This window comes from Acinonyx jubatus, chromosome D4 (assembly GCF_027475565.1).
Source record: "Acinonyx jubatus isolate Ajub_Pintada_27869175 chromosome D4, VMU_Ajub_asm_v1.0, whole genome shotgun sequence".
Classification (NCBI taxonomy): domain Eukaryota; kingdom Metazoa; phylum Chordata; class Mammalia; order Carnivora; family Felidae; genus Acinonyx; species Acinonyx jubatus.
The window spans coordinates 64424906-64445493 of NC_069391.1; the positions used below are offsets into that span (position 1 = coordinate 64424906).

General features: G+C 40.9%; 1 protein-coding gene across 9 annotated transcripts in view; it reads right to left on the minus strand.

The window, feature by feature from the left end:
• Positions 1-20588, minus strand: part of AOPEP (aminopeptidase O (putative)) — a 341245-nt gene that overhangs the window by 114340 nt on the left and 206317 nt on the right. For 6 of the 9 annotated variants that reach the window (XR_008291205.1, XR_008291206.1, XM_027048223.2 and 3 more), the window contains exons 8-9: positions 10342-10444; positions 9601-9708 (exon numbers count right to left, since the gene is read on the minus strand). Coding sequence is in view for 6 of the 9 variants with exons in the window: in XM_027048223.2 (XP_026904024.1) it covers positions 9601-9708; positions 10342-10444 (211 nt within the window). In the remaining 3 variants the exon portion in view is untranslated. Of the gene's footprint in view, positions 1-9600; positions 9709-10341; positions 10445-11819; positions 11925-19821; positions 20584-20588 lie in introns of those variants that run through there. The other 3 variants (XR_008291207.1, XM_053205174.1, XM_053205178.1) reach the window with 3 other exon arrangements.

Sequence of the window (20588 nt, forward strand, 5' to 3'; positions counted from 1 at the left end):
GCATACTTACACTAAAAAATTATTTGCTGTTTATCTGAAATTTGAATGTAAGTGGATGTTATGCATTTTTATTTGCTGAGTGACCCCAGACTAGTGTTAACCCTAAGTTATCTGCAGGGTTTGATAATACTCAGTCTGGATAAATGTAGAATATGAAAGAGAGAAGATGAATATTAAAGTTTCTAGGGGCTTGATATTGAACAATAAACAAGGTCTATGCATGAAGTTTTTCTTTTAATAAATTGAAAACAACCTTTTAAAATAGGTCCTTTAAAGAGGGACCTGTGTGTGAGCCCAACTGATCAAATAAGACACTGCCAAATGACTCTCTTCAGAAAGAAGCCCCACCCTCTGCCCCAGCCCCAAGAACCAAGTCTTCAGATCCAGGGTCAGCTCGGGGCTCTGATGAGATCCATCTAAGTCACGGTGTAAGATGGAAGCAGCACTGACCTTCATATTACAAACAGATGGAACTGCAGAGGAATGGAAATCTGCAAACAATTTGTATGACAAGGTGTTCTCTCTCCATCATGGCACCAAGCATAGCCGCCATCCCTTTCTGTGTGTTTACAGGTGGTTAAGGCCATTTCTTCCACAGGCAAAGTCTCTCTAGTTGGAATACTAATGAAACGTTTATTTCTCCTAACCTCCCTTCTCCTTCCAGGTTATTATTTGTCTACTGCTGCTTCACCTACAATAAATGATACAAAGAGCAACAAAACTAATTTTTAAAAAATGTATTGTGTAGTCAGAATGGAAAAGGACAACTCCAAACAGAATAATGCCTCACATCTAAAGTCCTTCCTAGCACCTTCAGTAGATATATGGAGAAAAAAAGAGGAAATGAATAATATCTAGAATGTGAGGAATTATTATTTAAAAAATTTTTTTAATGTATATTTATTTTTGAGAGAGAGAGACAGAGTGTGAGTGGGGGAGGAGCAGAGAGAGAGGAAGACACAGACTCTGAAGCAGGCTCTAGGCTCTGAGCTGTCAGCACAGAGCCTGATGCGGGGCTTGAACTCATGAACTGTGAGATCATTGCCTAAGCTGAAGTTGGACACTTACCAACTGAACCACCCAGGTGCCCGTGTGAGGAATTATTTTTGTTTGAGGTTCTTAAAGTGATTATTTTTATAATTTAATTTTTTAAATGTTTATTTATTTTTGAGAGAGAGAGAGAGAGAGAGAGAGAGAACAAGCAGGGAAGGGGCAGAGAGAGAGGGAGACACAGAATCCCAAGCAGGCTCCGCGCTATCAGTACAGAGCCCAATGCAGGCTCAAACCTGTGAACCATGAGATCATGGCCTGAGCCAAAGTTTTATAATTTAAATAATTATTTTGTAAAAAAGTTAATTTAGAAATTAATTTGTCACAATCTGGTATACTGATTACTTTGCAAATATTTCTTTCATTGGCTTACTGATAGTATTCTTGCTTCTCAAAAATCTGAGTGCTGAGGCATGCCTGGGTGTTAAGTCAGTTAAGCATCAGACTTCAGCTCAGATCATGATCTCACAGCTTGTGGTTTCAAGTCCCACGTCGGGCTCTGTGCTGACAGCTCAGAGCCTGGAGCCTGCTTTGTATTCTGTGTCTCCCTCTGTCTCTCTTCCCCTCCCCTACTCACACTCTCTCTCTCAAAAATAAATAAACATTAAAAAAATTTTTTTAATCTGAGTGCCATAATTATAATTTACTAAGTTTGCTTCATCATTTCCTTATAGTCCATACTGACTCATTCCATATTCGTTCAGTAATTTATGCTCAATTATATAGGAGAGAAAGTGACGTTAACTCAATGACAAGGAGGAGAATTTAACTGCAGGAGAAGCAGGTAATTCAGAGTTAACTTTAATTCTTCCCTTTTGCATTTTTCAATCACAATTGGATCTTTCTTTATAGGACTACGGAACACAATGTTCCAGAATTTTGTGTGAATATAGGAAAAGTATAGGAGGTCTCCAAGAAACCTTGCTTCATTTTTAAGAAAGCAGGTGGTCATCTGCCTCATTCTGCCTCAGGGTTGAGACCTGCAGGTCACATGGCAGCTTGCTGGTGGCTTCCAACCAATGCTGGGGACAACAGGTCTAGAGGATCACGATGGATCACAAAACCCCAACACCTTGAGCATCTCTAAGTCATGGTGCCTGTATTCCCATGGGCCGTGTGAATGCCATCCACAGTGCTAGATCCATCCAATCCAAAGACATTCTTGTCCCCATTGCTGTATCAATGGAATCAACCCTGCTGGTCCTTCTTACTCCTTTTATAGACCTAATCATTAACAACAACCTGCTAGTTTTCCTGGCTCTTTTTGGAAATTGGCATATACCCCAGAGTGGACTCATGATAGAAGCTTTCCCCCTCTTCTCACAACAGGAAGACATAAAAGGAAAAATGTCTCCTATGGTTATTCTTTCCTTCACTACCTCTTTTCAATTCTTCCATCCAGCTTCTTTCTTCCCTTCAACATGTTGGCTGAATTTTAAGTTACAAATCTTAACTGGACAAGGAGGACTTTCCTTAAAGCCTGATTCTAGGATCATTGACAAAGTTAGCTAACAACAAATGCCAGAGTCCCAGTTTGTCACCTCTACAGTATGCCTGAAAAAAAGATTAAAACCAAAGGCAAACCAAACCAAACCCAAAACCCAAAACCCCTGTTGTTTGACAGTGGGCTAGGATAAACTTTTATCTGGATCCTTGGAAATTGTTACAAGCCCTCATCCCAATCAAAAAATACATTCCTTGTGAATATTTTGTCATTTCCTACTGTCATAATAATCTATATTTCTACTCTTGTAATAACCTATATAATCAGGTCAGTCCCAGATAGCTCAGTTTGATTAATACCTAATAACAGTGAATTAGGCATGATTAAAAAAAATACACTAATTTTTGGCACAAGGCTAATTTGGTAATTTCTTTTTTTTTTTTAAGTCCTGGTAAAAATATTCAATAAAAAGCAGGTACACATATATTCTACCAGACAAACTGACAATGGCTTGATAATTGCACAGGACTAGTGATTTCTTTCAGATGTTTTATGAATAATTACCATGGTCATGGGGAGAGGGAGGTAGGAGAGGCAAAACAATCAAATAATTTAAGCAAGGACAGGGTTGGCAGGGTAAGAACTGAGAAATGAACTGGTCAGCAAGAAGTCATTGTTAACATGTAGTGGGGACTGGGAAGATGGTAATACCATAAAATATTGGACAGGTGGGGTTTCACAAGGGATATGATTAAGAAGTAAACTGGAAAAAGAAGAAATTGAAGGACTTCTTCTTTTTAATTTTTTTAAATGTTTTTATTTGTTTTTGAGACAGAGAGAGACAGAGCATGAGCAGGGGGAGGGGCAGAGAGAGAGGGAGACACAGAATCCGAAGCAGGCTCCAGGCTCCGAGCTGTCAGCACAGAGCCCGACGCGGGGCTCGAACTCACAGAGGGCGATATCATGACCTGAGCTGAAGCCAGATGCTTTACCGACGAGCCACCCAGGTACCCCTGAAGGACTTCTGAGCAAAGAACCTGGATCACAGCCTTACTCATCATTAACAAGTAAAAAAAACCCAAAAAACAAAAAACCATCAAAAAATAAAAATTAAAAAAAAAAAAAAGACAAAAAATGGCACCGGCAGCATCCAAACAAGGAAAGAAGTACAGCGTCACGGCATAAATTTGAAAAGGAGACAAAACTAAGGAAAGAAACATAAGAATCCAACACAGCCTTAAGCCCTCCCTCTGCACCACGCAACCTCATGCTTAGCAGTAGTGGGACTGGTAAATTGCCCAAACCCTGAAAATTCTCACAGATACCCACACATTTGGAAAGAAACAGGACTATCTTTACCTTTCCTCTACCACCACCACCACCGAGTCCTCTTCCTCCTTCTTCTTCTTTTTATTTATTTTTTATTTTATATATCTTTTTGACCATGAAGGGACTAGAAATGTTTACTAGAGAGAGGTAAGCAAAACCTGGGAAATAAACAACTGAGGAGGATGCTCTTTGATGGACTGTATAGCTTCTAGAGATCCAAGCAGAACTGCAGGAACACTATTGAGAGAGTACCTGCAGTGGGAAAAAGCTGCACCCAAATTAGGTGATGAGAATCTTTGCTGGGGACATTTAACAGAATTTCAAGAGTTAGTGCAGCCAAATATTTGCAACAAAAGCTGTATGTAGCTCCAAGTGGAGCTCTTGCCCTTCACTCTCTCCGTGCATTAACACCCAAGGTTTAAACTATAGCTCAGAGGGAAAGAAAACATGTCTATGACAAGTTGGGAAAGAAATCAAGAACAAAGTTCTAATACGTATGAGAATAAATAAAAGGTCAGGACAGGGCTACTTATACTGAGAATGAGCAAGAAGAAAAGTATGGCAACTATGCAAATTAATGCAACAAAAACCCACATAAAGAGAGAGAAAGAACTAAGAAACATAAAATAAAAGACAAAGACTCCAGTCTTGAAGAAAACCTAATCTAAGGAACAGAAGAAAATTCTCTATGAACATTTACACTCTAAAATAATTTAAAGATTATAATAAGAACATAAAGTCAGTAAAATGAAAGCTCAGACACAAGATGACAAACCAATGAAGTGAGATGAAAAGAGAGATTTCTAAGCAAAGAAAATAAATTAAGGAGCAAAATAATACCAGTACAGGAGCACCAATAATACAGAAACAGCAATAAAAACAGACATTAAAGAAAAAAAATTGCTATAATGTTATAACAACATTAATAACAAAAATAATATCATTTGAGATAAACACAGGCCATCAAGAACAAAAAGACAAAAGCAATTAGAAAATAAAAGACATGGAAGGCAAAGATGATATAAAATAGAGGCAGGTGCCTGGGTGGCTCAGTTGTTAAGCATCTGACTTCAGCTCAGGTCATGATCTCATGGTTTGTGGGTTCAAGTCCCCACATCAGGTGATCTTAAGCCCTGCTTTGGGTGAACACAAGCCCCACCTTCAGGAGAGGCCCGCTTCTCTCTCTCTCTCTCTCTCTCTCTCTCTCTCTGCCCTCGCTCACTTGCATCCTCTCTCCCAAAAAACAAAACAAAGATGATGTAACATAAGGATAACTGGTAACCTTGAAATTCAGGACCCTTCAAGGGAAAAAAACCCAAATGTGTTCAAACATACAGCTAAGACAATTTTACCAAAAGAAGGAAGAACAGAAGGTAAAACTGGAAGTGCACACTCCTTTCTAGGCAAAAACAAAAACATAAAACTGATGCAGACTCATAGACACCGAGCTATTTTCTGAGTCAATTACTAAATGTCACAGATAAAAGAAAAAGAATCCTTCTTTCATCTAAGTGGTATATAGAGGAAAAAGTAGTTTCTACAGCTTTATTAATGTCAGCAGGCAGGTTAAGTAATATCCACAAAGTTCTGAGGAAATGAAAATGTGACCCGAGAATCTTATACCAATCCAGTTTGTAATTCAACTATAAAGGCAACAAACATTCTCAAGCACATACGAACTCAAAAATCACAGAAGCAGTGTGTCTTCAACTTGAACATCAATTTGATAACAAGTCCAGCCAACAAAAAGTCAAATCAAAATATGGCACTCCTAAATACATAAGCATGAAACAGTGACAGGGGGTGAAAGTGAAGTCCTTTACATACAGAGCTAAAACTATACAACTGTGAAAAGTATGGCTACAGCACATACTGTAAAGGATATAAACCTTAACTATGTGAAAATATTCACTAAGAAAAGTTTCAAATTGGGGGAAAAGTAGTAGAAAATACATAACTGCTAATTTCTTCAGCTTTTACAGAAGTGAATAAACAAATGCTTTCTAAAAAGAAAATAAATAGCTAAAGAGAAAAAAATAATTTCAACCTCAAAGACTTTTTTGTAATCATCCTTCTTAACTATAGAAGACTCTTTTCTCTCTTACATGTATCTGAAGTTCAGGAAAGTTTTTTGCATTCACTAGTTTCTTTTTCATTTGTTAAATTCAAGTAAAATAAAGTTGAAAACACTTCATTAAAAAGTACATACAATATAATCCTATTTTTATAAAATTATTTTATTTTATTTTATTTTTAATTTTTTTTAACGTTTATTTATTTTTGAGACAGAGAGAGACAGAGCATAAATGGGGGAGGGTCAGAGAGAGAGAGGGAGACACAGAATCCGAAACAGGCTCCAGGCTCTGAGCTGTCAGCACAGAGCCTGATGCAGGGCTTGAACTCATGAACTGCGAGATCATGACCTGAGCTGAAGTCAGACGCTTAACTGACTGAGCCACCCAGGCGCCCCTATAAAATTATTTTAAAATATATCTTTGTGTCTATACATGTGTACACACATACACACACATATATACAATATGTACAGATACACATCCAGATACATGTATACATATCATCTATAACATATAGAAAGGGAGAAATAGAGAGTGTAATTCCTGGAATGAAGTTCACCTAATATTCATTATGGGTATTTATAGGTGGTGGGATTTTAAATATTACTTCACATTCTTCTTTGTACTTTTATGTATTGCTTGAATTTTTTTTTATAATGAGTATGTGTCAGTGAAAAAGCCATAATTTCCAAACTTATTGTGGTACTGGCAGAAATAGAGATTGATGGAATGGAATTAATAGTCCAGAAATAAACTGTAGATAAAATAAAGTCAACTGACTTTCAGCAAGGATGACAAGATAATTCAATGGAGGGAAAGAATAATCTTTTCAACAAATGGTCTTGAGACAACTGAATATTCACATGCAAAAGAATGGAGTTACATCCCTACCTCACACCATATATAAAAATTAACTCAAATGGATAAGAGACCTAAATGTAAGAGCTAAAGCTATAAAACACTTAGAAGAAAACATAAGAGTCAATCTTCACAACTTTCAATTAGGCAATGGTTTCTTACATATCATAGCTAATGTGTAAGTATCCAAAGATAAAAAAGATAAATTGGACTTCATCAAAATTAAAAGTTTTTGTGCTACAAAGGACATTATCTTGAAAGTGAAAAGACAGCCCATAAAATGAGAAAGAACATTTGCAAATCATATATTTGAAAAGGGACCTGAATCTAGAATATACTAAGTACTCTTAAAACTCAAAAATAAGAGACAACCCAAATGAAAAATTGGCAAAGAATCTAAATAGACATTTCTCCAATGGAGATACACAAAAGGCCATGAAAAGATGCTCAATATTGGGGTGCCTTGCTGGCTCGGTGGGTAGAACACCGGTCTCTTGATCTCAGGGTCATGAGTTCAAGTCTTGAGGGTGGAGCCACTTTAAAAAATGCTCAACATCATTAATTCTCAGAAAGATGCAAATTAAAACCACTTCACACCCACTAGGATGGCTATTACAAACAAAACAAAACAAAACAAAACAAAACAAAACAGAACAAGTGTTGGTAAGGATGTGAAGAAATAGGAACCCTTGTGTACTGCTGGTAAGAATGTAAAATGATACAGCTGCTGTGGAAAACAGTATGGCAATTCCTCAAATACAATTAAAAGATAAGAAGGCAGGGAGTCAAACAGATATTTGTATACTAATGTTCAAAGCAGCATTATTGACAAGAACCAGAAGGTGTAAATAGCCCAAGCATCCATCAACAGATGGATGGAAGAACAAAATGTGGTTAGATACATACAATGGAATATTGAGTCATAAAAAGGAGGGAAATTCTGACATGTGCTCCAACATGGATAAACCTTGAAGACATTATGCTGAGTGAAATAAGTCAGACATAAAAGAATAAGTATCGTACGATTCAAACTCATGAGTAGTCAAACTCATAGAGATGGAAAATAGAATGATGGTGGCCAGGGGCTGGGGGAAGAAAAGAATGTGGAGTTACTGTTTAATGGATACAAGTTTCAATCTGGGAAGATCAAAACATTCTAGAGATGGATGGCGGTGACAGCTGCACAACAATGCGGATGTACTTAATGCACCCAACTACACATTTCAAAATGGTTCCAATGGTAAATGTTGTTATGTACATTTTACCCAAGTTTAAAGGGTAAAAACTAAAATTAAAAAAGAAAGATGAAGTACTGCTACGTGCTACAACATGAACCTTGAACACACTGTACTACATGAAAGAATCCAGCGCAAAAGGCCACATATGATATGACTCCATTTTCACGGAAGGCCCAGAACAGGCAAATCCATGGAGACAGAAAGTAGGTTAGTGGTTGCCTAGCTCTGGGGGGAGATGGAAACGGGGCGGTGGCTGCTAATGGATTGGAGGCTTCTTTTGGGGGTGATGAAAATGTTCTGAAATTTCAGCGTGGTGATGGATGGTTGCATGATCTTGTGAATACACTAAAACCACCAACTTGTACACTTTAAAAGGGTGAAATTTATGGTATGTGAATTATATCTCAATAAAGCTGTTACGTGAAAACAATAAAGCTGTTGTTCACAGAAGATAAACAACAGAAAAACCGAGCAATTTGGTGGAGGGGGGCACTAAGTATTTCACGGGAAGTTGAAATCGGAACCTCCGAAGTCACGGTAAATGTGAGGCACTCATTTAACAATGCAGAATCTTGGTGAGAAGTGGTTTTAAGCAGTAGGAGTTTGGGCTAATCAGTCAACCAAGCATATAAGACTTCTGAGCCCCTTTTCGAGAGGCCTTTCCAAATATATGCTTAGGAACACCTTCCTTTCCCCCGCAACCAAAAGAAAAAAAAGAACGTAGAAGCAAGGAACAGCCATCTAGTCTTGTCACATCATGCTATTCCCTCCACAAGTGTTTAGACTGTGCATGCACATCTGTTACATCTAACACTGTGGGCAATGTGACTTCAAGACTGTGTATGAGCACCACTGTCAAATAGCAAAAATACCCATCAGACTAATCTGTGCTGAGGCTGCATCTTCTATTCTCTATCAGTTATGAGTGCTGTTTTCAGAGCCTCTCTCTCTTTGTTAACTTCCTTGCTATGTGCAGCCCGGCCTCATGCCAGTATAAGCTGACAGTGTCTTTCTCTGATAGTTTTGTGGCCAGGCTATCTGACTATGTCAGTGTATCTTGTTATTAATCTATTTGTTTATCAAATATATATGGCACATGTACTGTACCAACTGTATATTAGGTACTGGTAACGTAAAGAGCATGGTCTGGCCTTGTTGAACTTATACGCAGAGTGGAGGAGACAGAAAAAAGCAAATGGACCCACAAATGAAAATATAATTATAAATAATGGGAATGACAACGAAGGTTATGATAAGGGCAAAGGGGAAAGAATAACACGGTGGGTGCACCTTTGCTTGCAAAGATCATTCCAGGTAGAGAGAAGAGAGGGACTGCGCTGTTTCTGTTTTTAGGGTCACTTAAGGTGCAACTATCCACACCACTGTGCACAGGAACAGCTTTGGGTTACAGCCTGTCCCAAAGCTACAGGGAGGTCAGCCTCCCTGAAACAACACTGCCCTGTGTCCACTTCGTTAACTTCCTATTTTTCTTACTGCATTAAATCGTAAATCTTTCCCCTACTTTTTAATACTCACATAACCTAGTCCCTACATACCACACTCCCTCCAATTATATATCATGGACTCATGATGACTCATAAATTACCTGAGAAAGAATCAGCTGCCCATGAAAGGTGTGCACAAATTTTCTTAAAAATGCAAAATAGGTGTCATCTCCAAGTCTTTGGGCAAGGAACCGGAGAAGGAAATAGCCCTAGAAGAAAGGAGGGGGAAAAAAAAAAAAGATGCCTGTCATGGGTTTGTGAGAAAACACAGCCAACTCTAACTCACCCACCAGTGCTTTATGCACATGTAAAGTGTTCTTTCTGACCTGTCCTGGGCTGCCTTCCATACCCTTACCAGTAAGGCGGGTCCTGGAAATTAAGGAAGGCCTACTTTGCTTGCAACTCTTGGGTTAATGGTATCACCATCTTGTTTTTCCTTTGTTTACATGAAGCCTGATGTCCATCATGGACCAAAAGTGAAGAGGGGCCCAGCTCCTGCCACCCTCAGCTATGAGGAAAAGCCTTTGCAATGTAAAATACTTCCTTATTACTCCTGTCTTCTACTTGGAACCTAACAGCAATTTCAAGATTCTGTTCTTCAAAAGTGACAGGAAGCAGAGAGAAGGGAAGCGCAGGGTAGGGAATTTGATTCATGTCTCATTTGGGGGGTATGACATGTTTTAATTATGCGACAATCAAGATATCTCCCCAGTCAAGTGACATTACAATGTGGATAATGTTTTTGTTTGGCACCAGCCATGTGATTAGTCTTCCCTGTTTACATGTATAACCTAAAAAGTGCTGCCCCGTAACAACTGGCCTCTGCCACTAGCTACACGTACCTTTAAATAATGAACCTGCATGAAGACCTTCTCAGGATTGAGCCCATGTTTGACGACAGATGATCCTGAGTCACTCACATGGCCAGTCTTCTCTTTATTGGGTCTAAAATGATGCAGAAAAATTTTAAGTATGCACATTCTGAACTAATTAAACCGTAACATCATCTTATTTCTTATTTTCAAAGTTGCTCAACAGTGTCTGAGTTCTGTTCAATTGTACCAGGTATAATTTAAAACAGTTTATATTATAAATTCATGTACTAAACAAGGAGGGATTTATATTTGGGTTGGCAACCTGAGGTTGGCTATTGGCAATATTTTACATCATCTTATCCAAGATTAAAGCTTGCCAGACCCTCAAGGAATCTGAGCTCCAATATGAATTATTTAAGAACCGATGGGCTTTTCTTTCAGTGGGAGTGATGAACTGGGAAATGCAATGGAAAATGCAGCTTTACTTGGAAGGATAAAGAATTAATATCATTTTCAAAAAATTCTGAAAGCCCCAATGTTATCCACTTCTCTTAATTTGCATTTAAGTAGTTCAAGGCTTAAGAAATGTTTGTACTCTGAGGCCATTTTACAATCTCAAAAACAAAAACAGAAGTTGTAGAAGCCCACGTTTTTAGAACTGGAAGACATTAACATCCTACCTGTTAACCTTCTTGCTTCACAAATGAGGGAAAATGAGGCACACCAAAATTAAGTCTGCATCCCCAGTCTCCCAGCTTGTTTCGACTTGTGGTGATATCAGCATTGAAACCAATGTCTGCTTATTATCTATCAGGGTGCTTTTCATTTTGCTCTATAGTGTCAAGTATGTTTTAAAAATCCCTTTAAAAATATAAGTGCATAACAAAGAAGCTTCAACAACTAGCTAAAATCAAAATAAGTGGCAAGGTATTTGCAGCCTTCAGCTGTTCTAAAACCAGTCACTTATTGGACACACTGAAGAGCATGATTTGGGGTGAGGGGAGGGAAGGGCTGACCAGAGGGCTGACATATCAGACAGGGGGGTGCTTATTTTTCAAAAGTAGTGTGGTGTTTCAAGGTCCATGGCCTTTAATCTGAGAGACCTGGTGTCGAGTATCAACCCCACTTCTTACTACTTGTTAATTACTAGCAGATTACTTAAATTCTCTTGTCTTCAATTTACTCATCTGCAAACCAGGACTAATCCTACCTAACTCCCCAGGTCCTATGGAGAATAATTGAGAAAATACATGCAAAGCCCCTAGCAAGGGCCAGGGATACAAAATTTACAAAAACTTACAAAAAAAAATTTACAAAAATTAATCAACTTAATAAAATATTTGAAAGCAACAAATACTGCTAAATTCAAGGTTGATCATCTGATATTAGAGGCAATGGATTTCAGTGGCTCACCCATACAATCCATATGCTCACAGACACAAGGGTGTAAGGACGCTGTACCCAAATGGAAGTATCTGAGGGTGGCCCAGCTTGCCAGTCAGTACCTTTGCAGTGTGTTCAAGCTACCAAGCCAGAACCTCTGATTAAGTCTCTGCTGAATATTCTAGTACATTATCCCGGCAGACACAAGGCACGGGACCAGCAGATTCCTAAAGGAGAGACAACAACTGGCCGATGGAGCTAACTGCATAGTTTCCATTTTTGTGCTTGATCCCTGACTTACATACATGACCATACTTGCGGCTATAACTAGTCTCTTTCATCTTCATTTAAGACTCCATTGAAACGCATCGGCTTTATTCCTGCTCTCAAGTTTGTCCTGGGATTGAGCATTTTTATAAAGAAAGCCGCACTGGCTTTGATAGGGAAAGCCCACCACCCACAGCCTTGGCAGGAGGAAGGCTTCTCAGAGTCGGCTTGAATTCAAACCAGCTTTCCCAGCCCCAAGAGAGGCAGACTTGGCTGTGAGTGTCTTAGGCCTTAAACTTTAAACTGAGACTATCAGAAGCGGAGGGACACAGAAGACCAATGTAAATGTCTGCTCTGAAGGTTGCCTTCTAGCTCAAGTTCCTGACGACACCTTCATTTTATTTTATTTTATTTTATTTTATTTTACTTTATTTTATTTTTAAAGTTTATTTATTTTTGAGAGAGAGAGAGAGAGAGAGAGAGAGTGAGCAGGGAAGGGGCAGAGAGAGAGGGAGACACAGAATCTGAAGCAGGTTCCAGGCTCTGAGCTGTCAGCACACAGCCCAACGCGGGGCTCGAACCCACAGACCGTGAGATCATGACCTGAGCCAAAGTCGGACGCTCAACCGACTGAGCCACCCAGGCGCTCCTGATGATGCCTTTAGTTGGTGCTTCTTTTTTCCTTTGCCTAAAAATGTCTTTCCAGAAATCGTCCCTCTCTTACTTTGTTCTTCCACCTTCTCCAAATGAAGAGGTGTTCAAGAAAATTCTTTTATGCTCACAGCATCCAAGGCAAACGTACAGGTCCCCAAGAGGTTCCTTTTAAAGTAGACGTTGTGGCAGAGAGAGCAGTGTGCAGGCAAGCTTTGTGAGAAATCAAAGGGAGTGGTTTTTACAAGGAAAAGATACTCCATGAGCGGGAAGAAGGTGACTTGCTCTGCTGTCCTACTTCGGTTCTCATGATGCCATTTACCCCCAGGTCTGTGCAGAGAGACAAAGCACAGAGAGAAAGCAGGAAACAAAGGAACTACCATTCCATGCAAAAACAGATGACTCTCCTGAGTGAGTGACAGGAGGCACACCTAAAAAGAGCACATGCCAATGTATGATTGCATTTAAATAACTGTAGTCAAAGAACAGGCAAAACAGACCTGTGAGAATGGAGATCAGAACAATGGTTACCCTTGGGAGCAAGTATTGACAGAGCAGGGAAAAAGAGGAGGGTCTCTGAGATGCTGGGAACATTCTATATATTGATCTCAGTGGTACTTTCACAAGGATACATAGGTAAAAATATACTGAGCCATCTAGAAGTATCTTTGTGCTTCATGCATGTTACATTTCAGTTAGAAAGTTAAGAAAAAATAGACACACGTGAAGCAGTACACATTTTGTGAGAATAAAAGGGAATCTGTGTTGAAAGGGAGTTTGCTGTTCATGTGCTGAGAACACATGACTAGCATTAACGAAGCCCTCTACACCTGAGGACCAATGAAGTATGTTTTTCTTTATTTTAATCTTTTTTAATGTTTAGTTACGTATTTAGAGAGAGAGAGAGAGAGAGAGAGAGAGAGAGAGAGAGGGAGGGAAGGGCAGAGAAAGAGAAAGAGAGAGAATCCCAAGCAGGCTTCGTGTTGTCGGTGCAGAGCCCAACTCAGGGCTTGATCTCACGAACTGCGAGATCATGACTTAAGCCGAAATCCAGAGTTGGCGGCTCAACCGACTGAGCCACCCGGGTGCCCCTGCAGTATGTTTTTCAAACGACACTGTGAGAGGCAGGAAGAGCTGTGGCAAATATAATTTGGCTCAATCCCATTCTCATCCACCTTCTCTCCTGCCTCTTATACAATTAAATCTGAAAAGTTAAATGCTCACTTTCCAAGTGTCCTGGCAGCTATGAATAGTCAGAAGACATGGTCCAGGTCAATGAGACAAAAGCAGATGTCTACTGTGGTTGAAGTGGGGTTCAACCCCACTTTTTTTGCTTTCCTTACAAAAGAGGGAAATATGACTGGAAGATGGAGGTACAGCAGCCACCTTGCAACCTGGAGGCAGTAAGTCAATATGCTATGGGGACTAGAATCAACCAAAGAAATAACGTAAATAGTCTTTAATGGTATCATTCGGCTGCTGGCCAGCCCGAGACTGACTGCCTTCAAGCTTTTTATTGTCTGAGAAAAAGAACCCTCATTTGTTTAAGCCAAAATCGCTTTACTATTCTATTAATTGTAGCCAGATTCATTCCTAATGGATGGAAAATGGAACTAATACTAACAGCTACCATTTCCTGTGCCAGGTACTCTGCAGAGTTCTTCTTACATATGACGTCCTTCTACCCTCACAAGAACCTGCTGGGATAGGTACTATGATTATGTCCATTTAAAGTGCTGGAAAGTGAGGCCTGGGGAAGACCACAAAGCCAGTTAGTGGCAGAGTTGAGGCTGGAACACTGAAGTCCTTGCTGAACTCTGAGGTGTCCCCAAGATCCAGGCCCCCGTGGTGGATGCGCCAAATAGAAGTGGAGAAACTGGGACAGGTGGCTTACCCTCCCTGAAGCTCAGTTTCCTCACCTATCCAGAGCGTGATGACGCTCAGATAACATGAAGGCACTTTGTGAACATAAAAGTGTTAAGCATCTCTCTAACATGACACACCAGTGTTTATTTCCTTGGCTGGAATACATGGAATGTGGGAGATCAAGTTACCAAGGTCGTTTGGGCTTAAATGTCCTTGGTCTCTGTTGGACCTGGCACCAAATGCAACAACCGAGATTAGCATGACCTTTTCCTTCCTTGCCTCCTTCCTTTTCCGCTGCGCTCAGAAGCAATATGGACATTGAAAGAACTGTCAGATAGCAGTGATATTTGATAACACAGTGATTTCACTTAGACTCAAACCTCCCAAAGAAAGGACCGATTCTGTAGGAGTATCACCAAAGGTGGGATTTGGGAAAATGCCTCCGAAAGGTGCTCAGGCGTGTCAGCTTGGGTCTGAACACCTCCTGTTCTGCCACCGCCCAGACGGGCCGTCTGCCAGCCTTCTCCATCTCCTACCCCTTGGCAGTAGAAGTGAGAGCCACGAGATATCTTCATCTATAAATTCTCCACTGTTGTGCCTGAGCCAGAAACTAAGCATCCCAGAAATGAGAGAGAAAGAAATGAGACCACAGGCCGTTAGCTTTTCAACATGCTTATCTGTCTATCCATCACAGCTGACCTGCCAGGTGTGAAAGGCCGGGAGTTGGGCCTCACTCATGCCCCCACAATGGAGGAAGTTAAACACTACCTTTGTCCAGAAACTGGCCTCCTTGTACTTATCTGAGCCCCACATGAGCATGTGGGACCTACAGAGGAAGCAGTGTAAACACTGGGTAAGAGTTTGGGTGTGAATTTTAACTCTGCCGCTTAAGAACCACGCAAGTCAAGCAACCCCACGAAGCCTGTTCTTTCATCTGTAAAAAAGGGGACAGCGATCGTGACAATGACACCTCATCAGGCTGTTGTAGCATCTAGTAGCACTTAGCCAGAATTCCTGTTGGCATTTTGTAAGCACAGCATGAATGCTGTCATCGGCATAATGCATTCTGACTGGAGTTCAGGGAACACCAGCTGACCCCGCCTATGACAGGCAAAGGCATTAACAAAAGACCTCACTCTGTGGTCCTACATGTTATCATTAGGGGAAGCTGGGCGAAGGGTACACAGAACCTCTTGTTTTAATAACTTCGTGTGAGTCTAAAATTATTGCAAAATAAAAAGTATTTTAAAGAAGATACGGCACATTAATGAGGACTTACACCTTCCCTTTGAGAAACCCAATTTTGAGTGTAAACCCTGCAGGGGACAGTCTTTAAATCTGCTCCTTGAAGAATCAGCAGAAAATGAATAAAAAACAACAAATTTCAGGTGTTGCCTAAAGTTCTTGTGAGCTAGGTCTGGGCATATTTCTGACACAAAAGCCTATAGTCTACACCACTCTGTGAGAAGATTTCTAAAATCCTGGGTAAAAAATGAAGGCGGAAATAATTCAAAGTACAGGAATCTTATATTCTCCATTTGTTTGTGCAGCAACTTTCCCATCTATAAAATGTGCATCCTTGCCACCAACCTGACTTTGGACTGTGCCACCAGAGAGAAGTGGACAGAAAGTTGTGCACACCTTTAACTAATGAAGTTGTATTGTGTCAGGGCTACCGTTTGGCAAGTTTGATTATCTGTGTGCTTTTCACAATGGATTTAACAGTTATCCAGCCTGAAGGTTCTCTTCCCCATCAGGGACCATTATCCTGTAGCAGACACAGCAGGATATTACTCTGGTGTTGAAAAAGGCAATTGCTAAGATGATTTAAGACAGAAGGAAGCTTCCCTCCAAGGAGCCAGAGAAAAGTGCAGACGTATGTTGTAACCCCTGATGGTGAAAGGAGCCAGTGGTCAGAACCTATAGAAAGAGAGGTCAGTTGCTGAAGGTGACCAAGGAAAGATCTGTAGTTAGTGGAACTGTAGAAAATACAAAGTCCACCAGCTCTGAAAAGCAGGGTAGGAAAATGAAGGATGAAATTTCGAAAAGCAGGAAGCAATGAGCATCAGTACAAAACCAAAATAGTCCTCAGGTTTTGAGGGCCCATAAATCAGAACTCCCTAGGAAACAAAATCCCAGAGGGAAAAAAAAAAATAAAATAGAGATTAATACAATGGTCTGAGCCGTATATCACCACACCATAGCCAGAGGTAATTTGGACATGTCTTCAAAGGACATAAGGAAGACAACAGAGAGCAAAGACACCAAGATGGCTGCCTAGGAGGTTTCCGATGAGGTGAATTTTCAGAGGCCATATTCGAAAGATGAAAGCGGGGGATGCTGGAATATAAGAGCCCAGAAACTATAAAATCCTTGTCAGGAAGGCAAAAAGTCAGAAGGAGCTGATGCTAACGGAGAATGTTTAGGACAACAAAAGGGGCTTTAGAGGGATTGTTTGGAGCATAAAAAAGACCAGGTGTGAAGATGCAACGGAACCAACAGAAGTACTTGAACTCCCACTTTGCTTCAACTTTCCTGCCAAGGAGAATGATTTTCAAATTGCACATGGCAGAACAGCATTGTTCTGTGGGAACTGATGCCTGGGACAGGTGATGGGGGCTCCCTCCTCCTTGAAGAGTTCTGATGCCAGGCCCCAGTAAGGGACATGTCACAACTGAAAGCTTCCATTGGCAATCATAGACCTCTGGGGACATCACCAACGGAGACAACAGGAAAGGGACTGGTGGGGACAGACAAATGTTATTCTCATTTGCTAAGGAAGAGGGGTTAAGAGGAGGAAAGACGAAATTCGTGACTGTGACTCACACAGAGCTTGTGAGCTCTTAGAACAGAAAATGAGGAACTATAGGAGTGAACATAGAATCTGGAGGGCCACTTCCAGAAATTCACTGCGGGCATCAGGCATCCTGACAGAAGTCAGCTGGCAGAATGGATGTAGCAGTGGTGAGTGCATAGCGGTTGTTTTAGGTTAAAAAACAGAACTCAAGGCTGTTGATTAATTACTGGCTAGAACCAGGAGGGAGTACTACTTAGGCTGAGCCCCAGGAATGAAGATTTGCATTTTAGTCCAAGCTGGGAGTCTAGCTGGTTGATTGACAGCATCCACAGGCAAGAACAGCAAGCACATGCTGACATGAAGATCCAAAATTAATAAGACAATAGTTAATAAGAACAAAGAGGTTTGAAAGAATAAGTCTTTCCCCATAAACTCAACAGCGATTGATGTGACTTCCAAAATAATAACCACGCTGGTAGGTGGGCTCAACAGGAGCAACGAGAAGGTAGTTGGAAGTACTGCTGGGGAGGGCATCAGACAGCGTCCAGAGCAGTGGTCAAGAGCTGAGCTCTGGAGCCAGACTTTCCTCTACTTGCATCCCGGCTTGCCACCTACTGGCTGTAGAAAAGTGGCCAACTGCTTAACACCCTTATGTATTGGTTTCCTCATCTCTCACATGGGAAGGAAGATGGTACCAGAACCCATCTCATAGGGCCATTTTGAGGACAAAATGAGATCATGTACATAGAGTGCTTAGAAAAGTGTTTGGCACATCGGAAGCACTCAATGAACGTTACTGAGGAGAGAAAAATGTGTGGGGATTGGAATGGTAGGACCACCATTAGAAGGTGTAGGATACTGGTTTAAAAATGAAATATGGTATATATGTGAGTGCATCCAACTTGATCAGTACTTGTCCATTCTTTTCTGGCCTAGCCGGACAAGAGAAGCAGGAATAGTCCCACTGAATTCTTCAAAGGTGTAACTGCAAACAGCACTGTGTTCAGGTCAGGTGTTGTATCTGGAGAAAGTCACTGTCAATGAAGACAACAACAAAGGACCAAGCCCAGGAAGGCAAGGGTTCTCCCAACCTTGCATTAGGTATGACAGATTTCCAAATCTTGGGACCTAGTGACCAGGAAAGGAAAGACAATGGTCTTCACACATGTGAATTTGTTTGGGTGAGAACAAGGCAAATCCTGTGCAACTCTGGAGGTAAATAAGATGACCTGGCAGAACTTACAAGGAGGCAGTTCCAGCCCAGTCTGAGGAAGGCCATTTTAAGATGGGCATACCCACAGGGAAATTGCTGCTTGCCAGAGAATTGGATCCTGGAAATCCTTTGGTAGAAGCTGGGTAGCTGTCTGTCAGGGATACAGAAGGTTAGGCAGAATCACTTTCAAGGTCCTTTCTGACCCTAATGTTCTAGGATTTTAGGAGATAAAATAACCCAGAATTATTTAAGCTGCAGTATTTAGATGTAAAACATTATTCATCCACTATAGTGGAGTCAACAGGTTTGCTATGTAGCCTTGGTCATGCCAAATCAGCATCAAGGGTGATTCTGATTAAAAATTCTGATTAAAACAAGCACACAAGGAGCTTGGTGGTTCAGTCAGTTAAGCATCTGACTTGGGCTCAGGTCGTGATCTCACATTTCTTGAGTTCAAGCCCCGTGTTGGGCTCTGTGCTGATAGTGTGGAATCTGTTTCGGATTCTCTCTCTCCCTCCCTTTGTGCCCCTCCCCTGCTCTCTCTCTTTATCAAAATAAATAAATAAACTTCACACACACACACACACACACACACACACACACACGTAAATGAATTAGAGGAAACTTAATTTTATTCAACCACATATATTTGGGGATAGATGTAGCGTAAGAGTATATGATCCAAGCATAAGAGGCTTTCATTATATTTTTTACAGAGTTGTAGTCTAGGAGAGAGGGCGAAGGCAAGAGAGGTGCATATGCAGTAAACCTGAACTGGAATCCTCAGAATCCAGGTTAAAAGGAGCTGCATACTCTATTCAGGGCTAGGGTGATCATGATGAAAGGCAAGCTGTCCATCAGCTATACACATTCAGAACATAGGAATACAGAGAACTTGGAAATTACAGGAGGTGATTTCAGGAGAAAAGGTAATAAGGGAAAACTTTTTTGTACTGCATCAAAAAAAAAAAAAAAAAAAAACCCATGACACTATCCCAGAAAGAGACAAATGAGACAAACACTGGCTTCATTTTGTAAGGGGGGCTGGAAGCACTTTTTGAACACCAACAGCATGTGTGCTGCTGTGTGCTGAGATGGTGGGAAGATTCGTCTCATCTTATGACTCAAAGAGGAGCAGATGGTCTGTGGGAGCTGGAGAAGGACTTTCCCTCCTTGGTGGAGAATGGCACAGAGCTGAGGACTGGTAGCCACAGGGGGGTGGAGGGCTTGCCTGGGTTTGAAGCCCAGTATGCACCAGGATGTAAAACAAGATGAGTAGTTGGGAGAAGAGCTCTCTTCTCAGCCTTGCGGGCAACTGAGTACTATTTAGGTCTTATATTTAACATGCTGTGCATTAACAGTAAGACCATTCACCACAGTATTGTTTGGAAAAGCAGAAAGCTAGAAATCACCAAAATGTCCAGTGGTTGACAAGTGGTTAGTTGGTTGTGGGACACTCATATCCTGGAATATTCTGCAGTAGTTAAAAAAAAAAAAAACCTACATGTGTTGATAATAGAACTAGAGTCAGGACTATATTATTATTATTTTTTTAGTTTTTATTGTGGTTATTAATTTGAGAGAGTGTGTGAGCAGGGGAGAGGGGCAGAGGGAGGGAGAGAGGAAGACACACACACACACACACACACACACAGAGAATGAGAGAGAGAGAGAGAGAGAGAGGGAATCTTAAGCGGGCTCCACACTCAGCATGGAGCCCTATGCAGGGCTTGATCCCATGACCCTGGGATCATGACCTAAGCTGAAATCGAGTTGGATGCTCAACCAACTGAGCCACCCAGGCACCTCAGGTTATTAAGAGAACAATGGAAGGGACGGTATGTGGTGGAAACAAATTGACACACACACTCACTCATGTGTATATACTTGTACTTGAGGGATGCTTTCTTGGAAGTGACTCATCTCTAGGTGGGGTTGTTATACCACAAACCCCATGGAGATATCTTCCAGGCATCCAGTGCTAGATATGGCTCCTTGGGGCTCATCCAATGCCCTGAGGAAATCAGTTGCCTTCTGCCATAACTTCATCTTCCATCTCTCCTTCAGACACTGCTGGTCAACCCTGCTAAGGCTGAA